The 18283-nt window shown below is 36.9% G+C and overlaps 1 protein-coding gene across 1 annotated transcript in view; it reads left to right on the forward strand.

Annotated features, from left to right (window-relative positions):
* Window positions 1-18283, forward strand: part of CNTN5 (contactin 5) — a 220073-nt gene that overhangs the window by 160938 nt on the left and 40852 nt on the right. Inside the window, exons 12-13 of the mRNA XM_057370839.1 lie at window positions 186-361; window positions 12988-13108. Coding sequence (XP_057226822.1) covers window positions 186-361; window positions 12988-13108 — 297 coding nt within the window. The remainder of the gene's footprint in view (window positions 1-185; window positions 362-12987; window positions 13109-18283) is intronic.

Raw genomic sequence — 18283 nt, forward strand, 5'->3', positions numbered from 1 at the left:
TGTCTATACCTTCTGATACCTGGTGTCATACTCCTGTGTGCATCAGGAACATATTTCCGTGTTTGACTGTCTGTAATTGAAACTAAGAGCAAATGTAAGCTCTGAATAGACTCAATCACATCATTTTGGTCTGGCACTGTAAGCAGACTTCCATCTGARTGTTCCTAATGCTTCTCTGTTTCAAGAGCCTACAAGGATAGAGCTGACTCCCAAGAAGATTGAGTTGACAGTTGGAGAGAGCATCGTCCTCAGCTGCAGAGCCCTTCATGACAACACACTGGATGTGTCCTTCTACTGGACCCTCAATGGGCAGCCAATCGACTTTGAGAAGGAAGGTGGACACTTCGAAAGCATCAAGGCAGTAAGTGACCATGCATTTGTCATCTCTGTGCTGGGAACTGACAGAAATTTGCATGTTTTTGTATGCCTCCCATTTACCAAATTCTGACCAAACTGAGAGATAACTGGTSTGAGTAACAGTGGAAAGAAATGTTAGCTAGAGGAAGTGCAAATTGCAGATCATTAGAATTACTCCAAGTGGTTTTCATCAAGAAGATATTAAATGTAAACTTACACATCCTATTGTTATTAGTGGTGTATCTGATAACCTTTGTGAGGGAACAGGAAGGCATTTCCATTAAATCCTACTTTCATTCTTCTGCTGATTTTAATATAGAAAGGATGCTACTATAAGCACTGATGTCTTTCTCRCAGATAACATCAATCTTGAAATGYCCTCACCTCCCAATGCTTTGCTTGCCTAGCATATATTTTAATATCTGAATAGCAAGGGCTATGTTTACTCACTCCCCTTCATGAGGGACATCCTAACTGTGTAAACATTATTGAGACCAATAAGAATCACATGGACAAAAATGTACATACCAATTTCAAATATTGCCACTTGATTCAGAAAGTGTTTCATATGATGAAATGGTATGATAAAGTAATTCAAGCCTGTCATATATAAACTGGTTTCAACATTTGTTGGTAGAAAGAAATTTTTTATATGAATAGGTTTGGAAATAGTATCCACAGTTATTTAACTCAATCTTCCTGCTAATGAAATGYAAATCAAATGTCCATGCTATGTTAACAGAGAAAAATGAAGTTCACAAAGGTCAGGAAATTTTTAAACTTAATGTATCTCATTTGAGTACAATGTAGCAAAGTTAACTTTGCATTAAAAACCTTGTCAGCTCAAATCAATTTATTCTTCTAATTGCCTATATTGAAGTTATATTCTTTATGGAAGTCATATTCACTTGGTAGGGGGGGTTGTGTTTTTAAAATTTGAGTTTACTTCAATAAATCTTTTAACAGCATTAGTAATGTATATCTTAGTGTGAAGGCTCATTGCATAGTTATCTTCATCTGAGGAATAYAACACTCAAAACACAACATTATTTATATAAGAAGGAAAACTATCACTTCCTTTTTAGCTTCAAGGTCTTTGATTCAAGAAAACATCAACTTCAAGTCATTCCCCAAGAAAATTGAAATCTGAAACACGCTACATGGCTTTTTTTCAGTGTATTTCAGCATCTTTCTTTGCAGGAAATTTTTAATCACTGGGAAAAATCCACAGGCTAGGAAATATCAAAGTAATTCATGTCAAAATAAAGCTAACTTAAAATAATTTATTTTATGTAAAAATGGGATTCTGTAGATCTTTCAGAAGAATTCTTCTGAAGTCTCATTTCTAGAAGAGAAAGCCCTCAAATTGATAGAAATAAGGCTTATTTAAAGAGATCAAAGATGACACACTGAGACTACTTTCAGACAACTATTCATGCAAATCTCASTGAAATTACTGATTCCTTAAACTATCCTGACATGMTTAAAATTTGGCCAAAACTTGGTAKATTAAACCAGCTATTTGAGTTTATGACCTCCTTCTCACTGCACTGCTAGRGTGTCACTGCTACTTTACTGAGAGAAAAGTACTACTCATAGAATCAAAGAATATGCTGATTTGGAAGGGACCCATCAGGACCACTGAGCCCAACTGCTGGCCCTGCACAGGACCATCCCCAAGAGTCACACCATGTGCCTGAGAGTGTTGTCTGAATGCTTCTCGAACTCTGTCAGGCTTGGTGCTGTGGCCACTTCCCTGGGGACCCTGACCCACTGCCCAAAAACACTCCGGGTGAAAAACCTTTTTGTAACATGCAATCTAAACCTTCCCAACACAAGTTCAAGCCACTCCCTTGGGTCTTGTCACTGGGGTCACAAGCATGAAGAGATTTGTACCCACCCTTTTTCTTCCCCTAATGAGGAAATTGCAGATGGCAGCAAGGTCTCCCCTTAGTCTTCTCTTCTCTAGGCTGAACGAGTCTTTCATAATGGAGTCAATATTCCATGTCTAAATAACTAAGAGTATGAAAAAACTTCATTTATTAAGTAAAAATTAGAAAATTTTATTTTCAGAGGCACATAATTTTTTCTTTCGTAAAACATACTTTTCAACAAACAGCARACTTCAGCTGATGAGAAAATATAATCAGTCTGGAAAAAAGACATTAYGATTTTGCAAAATATGACAGAATTAGATCGTCCCTTGTGCCTGTTAAAGCAGTGTTGAAATAGTGAAATACTATCAAACTCTAAAGAAGTACCAAAATGAAGCGTCAAACCCTGATATTTTTAGGCTGGACTAGCTCTGTTTGCCTTTACAAGATGCTCAGGCCATGCTTTCTTTACTTACATTCCTAACTCATTTAAATGTCAAGACTTTTCTGGCTTTCATCCTAAAGAGGGAGTGGAAGTGTAAGCTTGGTTAAGCTGGAAGAAGGGTTGAAAATAGCTCTTAACATGATACAGGCAGGATGAGGGGTGGGGAGGAACATGCACCTTCAGAACAGAAGTAACAAAACATGGCCCTCTCAGGACTAKACTCATGGAAATTTTCTGAACGCCATTGGAAACGTAATGTGACACTATTTTTCATCAAAAAAAAAAAAAAAGCTACAATTTTTCATATTGAGCAGTAATTTTGTATGCAAACAGAAGGTATTTTTGCTGTTCTTTACTGAGCTATCAAAGATTTATACCAATTCAGGTACTTCAAGGACTTGTCTGGCAAAAAGATAACTGTGGTAAGGATGTCAGCTTGTGCATGAAGGGAATATTGAGGAAAACAGACCAGCTGAATTCCACTGGACAGATTGCAGACTGTRATCTAGGAAAGGAAAGCATCTGAAAGTGTATATATAAAGTCCTCAGTACATTTGGTGAAAATCATTAATGCTAAATGCTATATAAACCCAGAATCCTTTGGCATTAGTAAAGCTTTACTTTGTCAAACAAAAGACTTGATAATATTTCAGGTTCTGTGAGGGATAATCTCTGTAATWAATAGAAAAAATTTTGTATGGAAGTCTGAATTTCCAACATTTTCTTCTAGCAACATAGTAAGCAATGAGCTCAGAAAGTATAGTTCTGCTTGTTTTTATTAGAATAATTTTGATTTTCTGCCCATGGTGCCAAATCTAGAAGTCCTATTCAAAATTCCATTCAAAATATTCTCTTCTAAGATATCAGAAAACTGACCTACATGTTCTCATAGTGGAATCCCTTCTGTATCAGAATATCTGATTTTGTCAGTAGATTTTCATCCAGCTAACATTTCAACTTTTGTTTGAAGGCCAGTACTGTTTTTACAGCAGCCAAACAAAGTGATTCACTATGGTTATCCATAGCCTGGTAAGCAACAGCATTGCTCCTAATGTCCCTCACCTTGACCTTTCAGACTCAGGAAAGTGATATGGTCGGAGTATGTTCTTGGTCTTCAATCTTAGAAAAAACTGCCACCAGAGGAAACAATAATTACAACTTGTCATGTTCTCTTTTACAGTGGTTATTTGTTCACATGGAAATGAATTGAAATCTAATGTTTCACTTAAAGAAGGGCAGTAGATATACAGATTGGACAAGGCATTTAACTCCTGCCTAGTACTGGAGACTGGAACCAGACAGCCTAGAACTTCGGGAAGTGCATAAATTTGCACTTTTCCTTGTATTTTCCAGTCATTCCCTAATTTCTTGTGGTACTTTAATCATGTTTGAGAAATTTGGATTAAAAATTCCTAAGCATTACCAAATAGCAAGAGCTAAGTTCTGCGCTATGTGGAATCAATTAAAACAGCAGGCTGTTAATAATAATGTYTTTCCTCTTTATTGGAKGCAAACYCAAACAAGGTTAATTAAATAGGGGYTTTATGTAACATCCTTCCCACATRAGGAAAACAGAATTGTCTGARGTCTTGCAGAAGACATGTGCTCTATGCACAGAGAATTTCTGTACAGGGTAAAGCTGCCATATCAACCTCATTGCTACCAATTTGTTTCTCTGCCTGCTGCCATCTATTCCTACTGATGGAAGAGGCTGAACACAGCCATTACTGTCAACTCTAATCTCTAGATATTTCAGCCCTCTGCTCATTACTGGGTTTTGCTCATTTACCATCCTACAGCAGTTACATWTTTGAGCAATCAGAAGCAGTTTCGAAAGACAAAGAAAAATGTATCTTTTTGATAACAAAAATTTATTGTAAATTAGGAAAGGTACAAAATGGAATAAGGATTTCTGGAATTTGCRTTCTATGACCTGATAGAATTTATAYCACACTGCATTAGATAGGGGCAGTCCAAACATTTCCCAGAATTAAAAAAGTATGCAAATTGTTGCACACATGTGCTTATGGGTGTTAGCAGAGAGTACGAAACAGAGACGATAAGTAACTTCTTGTCATGTTTAGCCTGAAGAAAAGGAGGCTGAGGAGGACTTTATTGCCCTCTACAGTTACCTGAAAGGAGACTGTGATGAGGTGGGGATTGGCACTCCTCTCTCAGGTAAAGGTAGTAAGTGACAGGATGAGAGGACATGAYCAAGTTGCACCAGGGGAGATTTAGATCAGATGTTAGGAAATAYTTCTTCACTGAAAGAGTGATCAGGAATTGGAACAGGCTGCCCAAGGAAGTGGTGGAATCACCAAACCTGGAAGAGTTCAAARGGAGTGTGGATGTGGCRCTTGGGATATGGTTTAGTGCTGAACACAGCAGTGCTGAGTTAATGGTGGGACTCGGCAATATTTTGAGGTCTTTCCAACCTTAACAATTCTATGAACTCCTCTATTTAATTTTATTTTAGAAAAGGGAGATAGCAATCGTTTTGGAAAATGTGAGCCTCTTAATGTTCCTGAATACCAATTTCTACTAAAAAAAGATTGTAATAAGTCATGAGATAGCCAGATACTTTTTACTGGTTTATTCCATTAAGGTATTCTGTACCTTTCCTTGTTTACAAGAAGCATTCCAATGCAAGAATTCCTAGGATAAACAAAAAAATATTTCATGACAGTCCACTTTTTTCCTGTTTACTTGGAGCTGATGGAACATTTACCTGCTTGGCACAGTGTTAATCTGGGCTATAACAGCAGAGTCAATTGTTTGAACAACTGATCAATATCAACCCTCCAAACACTACGGCTCCCATTCAGAGCTCTGCTGCCTRTTTTACACTTGCAGCTCTGCAGCCTTTCTCCCCAGCTGCTGTGGCAGTGCTTTCCAGAGCCTTCCTGGCGGTGTTTCTCCATTGCAGTTYTTACTCTCCCAATCTTCTGGTTTTATTCTCGAGGCTTTGCATCTTCAAACCTCACCTGTGTTGTTACAGAGAAGTGTCATGGGAAGAAGCTCTCACTGTCCTGAAACTCACCTCTACCTCTGGCCCCTTTCTTTGCCTCTTGTTTGCTAAACCAAGACACAGCATGCAGCAAAGTAGAAAATGTTCAAGTAAATGCTTCATCAATATTATCCAACAATACACATACTAAGAATCTGAACAATGGATCATTGTTTAACAACTGCTCTTAATTAACATATTCCAATTCACATTAACRAATAGGAAGTTTAATTATCTAAGAAAATGTTACAACAGTAGAGGGACAAAAATCATAAAAAAAAAAAATCATCATCATCATCTTCATTGCCACGTGGTGCCCTCGAGGGAACCTCAAGAGGTCTTATCTTCATTTTTTCTTCTGGTAATAATATCTCAGATACAGAACATTAATTTAGCAATGTGGCTGTAGTGGGTCTCTGTCCTGAAGCTTGTCATTTCATATCTCATCTCTTTTCTCACTCCTTCCCTTTCTCACTGTTTTTCCATGTTTTCTTTAATCCTTTGATTTAACRAAACTACCCCAGTACATGACACACCACCTGACAGCTGATACTCTTTTAACTTCATCTCTTTTTCTGCCTTCTTTCAGTAAAATTATTCAAACTCATTTGCAGCAATTCAACATGCACTTGAGATGCATTTGAAGCATTTCAAGCTGATTCAAGTTCTCCCTATCCATTCCCAGCACTTCATCACTCTCWGGCACCCGCTCAAATCCACCAGTGTTCATGAAAACAACTCTTTTCATAATTCTAGCCTTGTCTATGCAAACTGTTCAAAAGTGCTGCCACTCTAAGGATCTGCACTCCTCCTGGATGATTCTTAAGGATTCACTAACCTAAAGCCATCTTTTTAACTTCTTACAGACCAGGGAAATGCAAGTTATGTTTTATCAGGTATGCCTCAGTCAACCTGCATCAGCCTGGATACTGCAATATTACCATTATTACACTATCACATGCCATTAATCACAACCAAACTGATAGCAATAACTTTGTCTCCTTTGTTCCAAGTGTGTTTATGTGAATAAAAGACAGAGCTCAGAATATAATTTTCCGTTATCATTATACCAACCAAGAAATCTGTTACTTCTTAGAAGAATAAATATTTGCAATTTGCAATCATCACAAGCAGTAGACAGATGTAGCTGACGTGTTCAAACCTGAGAATTTGCATGGAATGGCACTTAAATTCCCCTAATGAAATGGCACTTAAATTGTCCTATACACATTATGGACAGAATTTGGCTTGAAACCAACAATCCATCATAATGTACATGTAAATTGTCAGCATAATTTAAAAGAACTTTATTGTATTGCTGGTTTTCACTTACTGTTGATGGTACAAAGATAACACTGTCAAAAGGTTATTCTGTACAATAATTGGTTTGCTTCTGATAAATTCACCAAAAACAAACTCGATTGCCATTCAAATATAGCAAAAATGAAATGTGAATGGATTTTTCAATTTAATATAATTGAATATCATTAATAAAGGCTATTTTGCTAAATGAAGTAATATATGAGTCAGGCATTCCTCCAASCTGTGTATTATATGTAAAAACACCCATCTATTTAAAATAATAATTTAAATTGAAAAGGTTATCATTAACAACTCAGGCCATTCTTGTTTAGGATCAAATCTTAGTCCTTTTTACTCTTCACACCATTGTTTTACCATTCTCAGGTTAAATACAATAGAAACTTTTTAGTCTTTTAGTACCTCCCAAGAACTCTCTTCTGTATAAAAACCACTCTGTAGGAAAGCATCCTCACCTCTCACTGTCAGGAGATTTAGATGACAGGCATCAAACCTTGATAAACCCCTGAAGTCATAGCAAAGAAGTGACCCAAACTCCCCTTAGGTTTTCATCATGTAAGTTCCCATACAATGGCAGTCAGAGCTTGCCCACTCTTTTCTTCCCTTTGATTTAAGCTTTTGTTGAATGATGATCATTTGTTGAATGATGAACATTCTCATTACCCATTTCAGACATATCCATCCCAGGCAAAGAGACAGTTTTCACTGCATGCTGTCCATGTTGAGTTCCTTACCTGAATTCTCTGTACAGTAATAGGCAGACTTTCTATTCCCCAAGCCTTTGCAGTGCAGGAGCTGAGAGMTGTGGGTCACCATGTCATCTCTACCAACTACCCAGCATTATGAACTTCTGTGCCTTTTTGTCCCTCTTTCCAAGATAAATCAGAGCTATATTCAAAGAACTGCAGTTGGAGTGCAGGAGGGAAGTATGACAATCAACATGGAAAATGAGCAGAATTAGAAGCAGATTAAATGAAAGCTGGGTTTGATACAATGACAAGATAATGGTATTTCATATATATTTTCCACATATGATTCTGTAGTTTAAGCATATTTGATAAATTATGTAATAACCGACCCAAAGTGTAATTCTTTCATGGAAGAGGTAGGGAAAAGATAACAAGTTACTTACTTGATGTTAAGAAAGTGCTCTAGGGTGTAACTGTGAGCTTCATTTCAAATGCAGGCAGATTAGAGGTTGTTCTTGTGCAAAGTTTGCAGAAGAAAAGGGTGGATAGACTGAATGGACCACCTTGGTTTAGAAATAAAAACTCAGCAGATGAATGGACAAATTAACAGAGAGGTTTCCTAGCAACTGGCTCAGGACAATGAACTCACTCTCATGGGAAGAATAAGTTTCATTTTCTTCATCTGAAAAACCATATGTAAAAGTTGTTTATTGCAAAGCAAGTCACAACTGTTAAGATCTGGTTATTAAAACAAGAGGGATGTCTTTGCCCAAATTAAGGTGCAAATGAGACCGTACATAAAAATCATTAGTATGGATTTTTGTTTACCAGTAAATGTGAGGGACAGAGGGAAAGATAGAAAGAAATAGGAAGAGAGAATGTGTGCAGGGAGAGAAAGAGAATGACAGAGAGACAGAAAATATGCCACTACTGCATGGATTCTGTTGGTTCCCTTCTGGTCTTCTCAGTGATGAGGGTCTCAGTCTAGCCAAAGTGATGGTCACTGTCTTAAGCCATGAGGTGGGGAGAAACCCATAAAGCACAAAATCTACTGGGTTTATTTTTATTCAGGTTCAGGTAGGAATGCCCAGGTATGTCCCCTGGATGATATAATACTTTGGATYGCAGAAGAATTCAGGAGTCTGAKGGTTTATGACACCTTCTAAGACTAAGACATCACAGCTGACTCTTATGGCAGTGAAATTGAGTCAATTATCGCCCAAGCAAGGGGCCATACCTTCAGTCTGGGTGTGAATGTYCTGCTGTGTCTCTGGAAGGCTGTAAGGACTTTGGCATGATAAAAAGCACTCCCCTGACTTTCAGGATTTGCCTTTTATCATCCTCTTCCCTTATCTTGTCCAACACACAGCTATAGTCTCTGGAGATGGTGTGCATGCCCTCTGCACTGGGGCAGTTAAACATTGATTATTTGAGTAATTAACAAGCAACAGTCCAGTCTCACACAACAATCTCTTAGATTTATGAAATGGAAGCAGAAAAAAATCCAGACACAACTTYGTCTCAGTGGGGATTGGAGATGGCTGAAGAACTATTCATTCCCCATCGGTATTCTCTGAAAWTTTTCTTTTTCCATCTGCAAACACTCCACATTAGGACGAGTGCAAAAGACAAATGTAATGATGTCATCACTATTGAGCAAAGTATGCACATTATGTGATCCTTGGAGTTTTTTTGAATTTGGGCAAGTATTTCCACATCAAAAGCAAATGCTAATGTATAGGTGGCACCCATTTTTGAAAAAAAAAAATCTTTTCAAGCCATACCTTACTTGTAAAGCTAATTAGATGCATTGCAGACATGACTGTGACCTCAGACAACATGCCACACTGAACCACAGAGACCCACAGCTTGACACAGAATTCAGCACTGGAGTTGCCCAGAACCAAATGAATGGGATGCTTGGGAGCATAATATGAATGGTACAATAATTTGTAGTCCTGGAGAGAAAAACTAGTGATGACATTGTTAGCTTTATTATTGTTTATTTGCTGCTTAATGCAGACCAACAGTGTACTGCAGGAAAAATATATGTTTTAATTTGTATAGCACAGTAGCATTTACTAACTACTGAAACGTGGGTTGCTGATGCAAGGTTAGCTGATGCTAACCTTGAAGGTTACTCTTAGCTTTYCTGCAAATCATTTATAGTTGGTTGTTGAACCTATCAGTTTTGTTTTGTTTTAAGTTTTATCTTCAGTAAAATGTAATATATGTTTCACACAGTAGAAGTTTATAGTGAGAAAATAAAAGTACCTTTGATACTTGGTTAAATGGATAATACATGATGCTCAAAACACTACAGAATTTGAATTTTTCTAATAAAATGCTACTTTGAAATAACACATTTCTTGCAACATATTCCCTGTCAAAAAATAGCACAAAAGTAGTGAAATAAAAAGCAGCTTTTAAAGACGTTCACTTAATAGTATCAAAATTTAGACCTAGACAAAGAAATTTAAACACCTCTAATTTCAGCTTTGAATAAAATTGAGTCCACATAGTTGCTGATACACCAGGATGTTCCAAATCATGTTAGTCCAGGTGTGAGAGCCTCCTACACTGTTTACATCCACGCCACCCAGGTTTTGTCTTCCCCCAAGGGGAGAGTATGTCTCTGCTTTTCCTGAAGCATCACATCTTTTTCCACTGTCAGAAGACTAAAAGCAGAAAAAAGTTTCTGACTTTAGCTATTTTTTCTAAATGGGGTCTCTGCTGTATTCCCACTTAATAAGTTGTGGTTTTTATTTTTTTAAATCTGGATTATAATTGTTCAACTTTAAGTAGAAATTGCAATGACAGAGTGTAGGTCTTAAGACATAAAAAACCAGAACATCAGTTTAATTTCCCCAAAAACCTTTTGTGGCCTAAAGCCTCTCATTACAGGATAAACTATTTAACAAATAATCTGTCTTCCAAGACTTGGAAGAGTCTGTAAAATTAAAGACCACTTTACAAATGCCAGTGAACACCAGTAATGCCATATGGTTTTTTAGAGTTCCTGGTCAAACATATCTCCTACTTATCTAAATGGAAGCTAAAATATGTCCTTTTTTCTTGAATATGGTCAAGGATCTAATGTCTGATCATACACCTATTTTTATTAAAAACAGTGAGTTTAATCCTCTCACACATCCTCAGGAATGCTGGCTGCACAGCCTGTCATGTTGTCATAAAAGTGTTTTTATGGGGATCTATTGTACTGCACTGCTCTCCACTTAGAGCAATGATTCTTTCAATTGCTGCTTGTCTGCCCAGTTACACAGGTGTGCAGATGAAATACATATATTTTTCCTGATAAGAATATTAGGATTCACACTTTCATGACCCCTCTAGAAGTCAGAGTGACAGAAAAGACTTTTAACAGCTCCTGAGCAATTAACTCAAACAGTTGCTATCCACTATGCTATTCTTCACACTTAACAACAGACACACATTAGATGTAAATTACCATCAAGAGAGGATAAATRTGGACTGATTCTGGTCWTATCCTTTATATAACTAAAGMTTTGTAGCAAGATCACTAATCATSTTGAGCAACSCACGTTTCAGTAGTTAGTAAATGCTACTGTGCTATACAACTTAAAAAATGTATATCCTGAATTTGACTCCTGGTAGGAGTGTGGGCTCTTCTTCCCCATTTCAAGCTGTAGAGTACTCAKATTTTCTTTTCCACTGCTGTGATTTCTGATATGCCAGAGTAAGAATATAAGAATTGCATTATGGCCTGACTGGTCTGAATTTCTTCCCTTCAGCAACTTCATTATCCAGGCCACCTGAGAAGGCAAAACACTCCCACGGTAATCACACTCTTAGATTTACAGGGTTATTAAGCTATAGATCATGCCCGTATTCACTTTGGCCTCAGAACAGCCCTGATGTCTCCATCTCTTTTTTCCTTCTTTGCATGTGAATATCCTTTGGTAAAGATTTTGCCTTGGTGTTACATGGAATATTAWGATATGTTAGTTCAGAAAATGTAAATGACGAGAAGATTGACTGAAGAAGTGTGCCAAGATGTACTGCAAAGGACCTCTGCTGCCTAAAAAGAAAAAACTAAATTATAGAAGATTGGATCTGAAATGAATCCTATTTCATCTTGCCATTAATGACCTTGGCATAAGAGAAAGAAGTATGCAAATGACAATTGTACGGTACAAAATTGGACATCTTACCAATACAGCAGATGATGAAAATAACAGATGGGAGCAGACAAGAAATGCAATCCTACRAAGAACAAGGTCATGCACACATGAACGACTGGTTATAAAGTAGGAGCTCGTAACTTGCAAACCTTGTTTGCAAACCTCGTAACTTTATCCTTGTTTAAGGATAAAGATTTCAAAGTATCTACATGAGCACAGAACAAGTATGTGCCAAAAAACAAGCAAATATGAATCTAAGTGAATTCAGTGACAAATTTCCAGCACAGATAGATAGCTATCAACACTTACACACTTGTAAGATTTTATTTTGAATGCAGGGTACAATTCTACTTACTCAGGATCAGAGTTATTCATATTAGTACCATTGCATGGGATAGAAATACATAATTCAAGGAAAGACTGTCATTGTTTTCTTGGTTAGCCAAATACACCAGATCTGAGAAGGGAAATGCCTATACTAAATTAGCATTTCTGAAAGTGAACTTTGGGGTTAGAATTCTAAAAAACTAAAAATTTGAACCAGTTTTCTCTTTGTACCCTCTAGATATATTTTTCACTTTTCAGGTTTAAAGGAGATTTCAACAGGAAAGATGAGAATCAGTTCATATTTTCTCAATCACATTTACATTAAATTTCTCTATATTAACAAAAATCAATCTGTGTTATCTTTCAAGTTATCCTTATTTCAGAACAGAAGTAAGACATATTCCAAATGTCACTGCATTGCAGTAAAGAGGAAAAGGAAGAAAGCWCTTGATTTCCGAGAGGACTTTTTAATACCAAGGATAGAATCCGAAATATTTCTGTTCATCTCCTTAATKAATTTCTTTGTGCTAGTTGGAATAATTCTCTTTGAACATGCAAATATGCACAATGTGCTTTAAGCAAAGTCAAAGTTATTAAAAAACTGAAATGCTCTTCTTTAATCCCTATTAATAATTGTATAAATGCAGTGTTCTGATAATCCTTGCAAGAGGGTATTAAGACACATACATTTTTTAAGATGAAAGTTGCATTCAAGAGTTGCTCAAACTGGACAAAACACCCTTGTGAACTACCTTGAACACTCAGATTTACTGAGTTTTAAACTGCCACTTCATCCCTGTTTCAGCAAGCGTCCTCTGCAGATTTAATGATCAGGAACATCCTCCTGATGCACGCTGGGAGATATGGCTGCAGAGTCCAGACCGCAGCRGACACCGTGTCAGACGAGACAGAGCTGCTTGTTAGGGGTGAGTATGCTTGTGGTGTGCCCCTGAAAACACAACCACCACACCCTGTTGTACTAGGGAATTTAAATACCTCAGCTTCAGGGATGCCTCTGCCATGCAGTGGTGCTCAGATTTTATATTATTGAAGCCATTTGTGATGAACCTACTGCCTTTGAAAGCAGTTTGACCATGAGCTGACACCCAGACACGAAGAGAAACAAAAGACAGTGGGTTAATGGACAAAGTCTTAAGAGAGGTAACACCACAAAAGGTACATCAGATTAGCTAAAATGCAAACCATTAGCCTCCACAGACCTTTGTAAGGTAGGTATAATGAGTTTTTTTGGGKTTTTATGTGATGCTTTTCATTCCATTCTATGGTCAAGCTGTTCTTTCAGCTTTAGCACTTCAGGAGCATTGATTCATTTCCTAAGAGGAGGGCCCATGCAGTCTTTTGTAAAACTACAGGTATGAAAAAGGAAACAAAACCCCCCATAATATGACAATAATTTGGGGTTTTTTTCATGCATGAAATCATTAGCACCAATTTTTACTGCATCTTTAGGCCCAATCCTGTAGACTGTTAAATTGCTTCACCTGTCTTTTAACGTTCCTGTTTACCCACAGGAACACAGAGTCCTTTTCCTGCAGGATCCCAGATCATACCGAGGGTGCCAACTAGTTTACAGTAAAACAGGGCACCAGCACCATCTGTGCCTCCCATGAAGCAGAGTATTTCTGCATTCTGCACTATTTATGTGCGTGTATGTGCGTACAAACATGTGTGCTCAGTGACTGATGGGATCTGAGGACTTGCAGTCCACTTACTGGCATAACTGGTGGGTCCTGTAATGTCAAGAGAGATGGATCACTGTGCTAGGTAGCACAGCTGGGTAGCCCTSCTGAGGATTATTCATTTTTGAAATAATTAATCAAGGTAGATATTTAATTAACATTTGAAAAACTCCAGATAAAAAAAAAATAAGTCAAAATTATTCAGATATTATAACCTTCCAAAAATTTTTATTCTACAACATTTCACAATATCTTTAGACTTGATGTGTTTTGATGTGTTTTTATCCATCACTTTTAGGACAAATATGTTTTCAATGATAAAGAATGTTTCTGGCTGACTGCAGGGCTCTTCATATTTTCATGAAAGTAATCGTTAAATATTTCCATAAAGACACTTTGAGGACCATCAKGTTTCTGTGAGCTATGGCACTATTGGGATGGCTGTATTCAGTTGACTCATCACAGCCATGTAATACCATTTTAGCTGCCTTATGAAATCTGATTCATCCTTGTGGGCTATGCAAGACCTTTTGTGTTTACTTTTGTCTGTCTCAGACAGGAGCTGGAGGCTTTATGGATAGACAAGGCAATCTAAACTTTAAATTGAACTTTTGTTACAAAAATCTCTTAGTTATTATCCAGGATAGACTGATTACTTACTTTTTAAGAATATTGGTTATATAAATTAGTTTATTGAATTTGCTGTAGAAATTAAATGATTCTCTGAGGAAGAGGTCTGAGATTAAATTTTTTAAAAAGGCATTGTAAGCAATATCAGGATGCATTTATGTCTCATTACCATATCACCGTGCTGTTGAAATAACAATTATTACAACATTGTAGTGGAATTTAAATTCTAATATACTTTGCTTACAATTTTTTTCCTTTTCTTGTTTCTACAATTGGATAATTATAGGGTGGAGTAAGAAATTTTCTTTTGTATTGCAGAAAATGTTTAAGACACATTCAGTGTAGGGTTGGTAATGACTAGTCCTTACAGACTSTGACAAAATCATAAATATTTATGAGAATCTAATCTATTTCTCCCTATGGTTTTACAGGAATTTCATTTCAGTATCTCTAATTTCTTTTTCTCCCTTTTCTCAGTCTATAGAGTGCACATAGTGGTGTGCAATTTGACACCAATGATCCCAAATCACAGCACTTTTCAATCTTCTTTATGTTTAGCTTTTGTTGATACTGGACATTGCTTAGGAGAAGATACCAGCAGAAACAGAGGTTTCAGTAAATATTTCAGTTAAGTCTGAAGAACTTCACCTAACAAAGGAAGTCATCTTCTATGAAGAACACCCATTATCATTGTGCAGTAAAGTCTGTAATCCAAGTCCATATAATTCTTTATTTCCAGTACAGTTKATTGCTAAAATAATTTCATTTTATGCATATTGCAAAACACCCCTTTCTTTTAAATGTTGCAGCATATAGCCAAACTGAGATAGCAGTTTTGTAAGAACTCTTACATGTACTGATACAAGCAAAGCTAAGCACGTCTTTGTTCTGACCTTACCTTCTCTCCTTTTGCCTCTGCAGAAAATGCCAGTGATAATACTGATTATATCATATCAGCGTATAATTCCATTTCAATCATTACTTTTATTGTAAGGTTSACCCAGTATTTTAATACATCATTGTATTTTTTGCTTGAAAATTGTTCTTACAACGTTTCTACAGGAAATAGATTGGGCATACAGAATAAATTAAGTTAAAATAATCTCATTCTCCCTCCTTTAGGTTTTGTAAATATCAAAATTACTACTATTAGCAAATTGACTAATTTTAAATTTACGTATCTATTCAACTGGTTCATTCTTTTTAAGTCAAAAGAGTGTTTTTTCAGAACTTAATTACAAGTGGTGTGGAAGAGTACTCTACCTTGTTGCAACCTCCTGAGATGGAGCAAGCAGAAACAAACTTTGCAGACTTCTGTTGCTTGTAATTAACATCCTGATCTTTAACAGGTGGACATTCAGCACAGTATTTTCATGGAATTGCAATGTCTCAATATCATTTATCATAGGGAAGCATGGAGCATCCTTAAACAGTATTTATCTATTTTTAAAACCATTTTTACAAGTTGCTGTACCGGAAGTTCCCTTGAATATATGCCAGGGAATGTCATTATATTTGCCCTTGTTCCTCTTTGATCTGCATTATACATTGAAAATTAAATTCCAGATACAGCACCAATGAAAGACAACATGAAGAACAGAGAATGAACAGTGCCAAGTAAATTTCAACTACTTTTGGTCTAATTACTCAAAAGAAGGTAATTAATGGTTAATAAATGGTTAATTAATGGTTAATTAATTACAAGAAGATTTCTCAATTTACTGCTAATATGCGTGTGTCTGCATATGTATTTGAAACAAAGGAAACTAAGACAGCAGCAAGTTTCTATTTTGCAGCTTTCTATAATGTTGTTACATGTTTTTTAAACATGAATTTTAAATTTTCAAATTCACTACCTCACAGGTCTTGAATTTTGGTAAGCTGCAGTGAAATACATGTATAATATTTTTTCAATAATGATTGTGACCTAGTGAATCTCTTTCAGGTACATTTCAAAGGTATATATGGAAAGGTATTCTAGATCATGCTTGGACAAAATCAGGATTCAGGTCCCATCAGCACTTACTACTCAAAAACAAATTCCAAATACTTCTCTAAGTGCTATGTAAAGGTGATTAAACATGTATATTAAAGTAAGAAAAACATTTTAGGGGTCCCTAGCAATTTTTTTTCTAATGCTACCAGTAATGTGAGTTTCATTATGAAGAGGTGTTCTGACAGCCGCTGGACCTGTGAAACTTTCCAGCTTAAATGTCTTGCATTTATTCTTGGAGTGGGTTGTGAATTCAAAGGATTTTGGTAGTCTCATGCCACTCAACAGTGACCTTCAAGGGTGAATTGTCCTGATATACCTGGCTTCATCTGCTTATATTCAGGTAGGCTACTACCTAAATTGCAAAACTGTTTCCTCTCCAAAATGCAGGTCTCCAAAATTTTCTGCATTCATTGTCACATGTTGCTTTAATTATTAGATACCTATAAAAAAGATCTTTTATTCATCCATCTGACATCCACCATCCCCTCAAGACACACACCACTGATTCTGTAGAGGTCCCCAGAGAGTCCTTTACTCTCTGAATATGGGGAAGATGAGAGAGGATTCAGATCAAAGGCCAGAATTGGCTTAAGGCAGAAGAGGCAATGCCAATCACTTTCAGCAGATGCAGTGCTCATGTATGAGGCAGGATAACTCTTTTCATCTGTCTCAGATCTGGTCTCAAAATCATATTTTTTCCTTAAAAGCATGCTCTACCTGCAGGTGGCTGTTAGGTGAGATCAAGACGCGTTCAAGCCTCTATTGAGGCAGCGGAGCCAGGAGMACAGAAATCAGGTGACAAACAAATGAGCACCTGGATGTGTAGGGCACGATGTAGGGCATCTTCAGCAACCCAAATATTTTCTTCTTTCATTGAATTGACTCCTGCTTTAGAAATGAATAGAGGTTCCTTCAGGCTAARCTCTGTCTATGGCTTAAGTCAACACACTGAACTGCTTATTGGAAAGGGAAAAGCTRAATAAGAGGCATGCGCCCTCTGCACCAGGTTGCCGTCCACTGGGGCAACGATGCAGATGGTGGTAAATCCTTTAAAGTCACTACAATATTTTTCTGGAAGACAGTCATCAGAGCCCACAACAGCAAGAGATTTATAGGCTGATACACCTCAAGGACATCCAGAAGAGAAAAAGCTTTTCACAAAGGCTGGTAACTATTCTGGCACCATGGCAGCACAAATGTGCTACATCGAGTGCAGTCCATGACAGAAATTATGGATGTCTGATGATCGAAGAAATAGTTTCAGTGAAGTGAATGAATACAACAAAAATCACCACTATGGGCTTACATTCAAGTCATTACCTGATTTCATTTCATTTATGTCTTCTGCTGTTTGCTCACCCAAGGAAATGCAGGATACCTGTTTGCCATGCAAACAAGAATGCTTACAGGGGAATGYAGATATACTTGCCACACAATCAACAAATGTTTTCCTCAGCAAATTAAGTCAAGAACCATTTAAGAAGCAGAAGTGATTTATGATTTTTATGAATGTCAATCCTGTCCTTGACATCAGTCCAAGAATAGTTTTCCCATGTCACATGCTTTTTCTGGCTACTAGCCTTTATCCTCCCAGATCCTCAACTTACAGTGAATATTGAGTAGCAGAGGAATGGAATAGCAGAGCGCTACAGCTTGTCTGCTTTTTCACCTATCAYTGGCACACCAATAGTTGAGTTTTCTCTACACTGATTTTTCACAAAGAAGTGATTACCAAAGCAGAAGGCTCTAATACAGGATAAATATGCATGCCATGT

The sequence above is a fragment of the Malurus melanocephalus genome, unplaced genomic scaffold (assembly GCF_030028575.1).
Source record: "Malurus melanocephalus ecotype Western Australia unplaced genomic scaffold, MMel_1.1 scaffold_134, whole genome shotgun sequence".
Taxonomy (NCBI): domain Eukaryota; kingdom Metazoa; phylum Chordata; class Aves; order Passeriformes; family Maluridae; genus Malurus; species Malurus melanocephalus.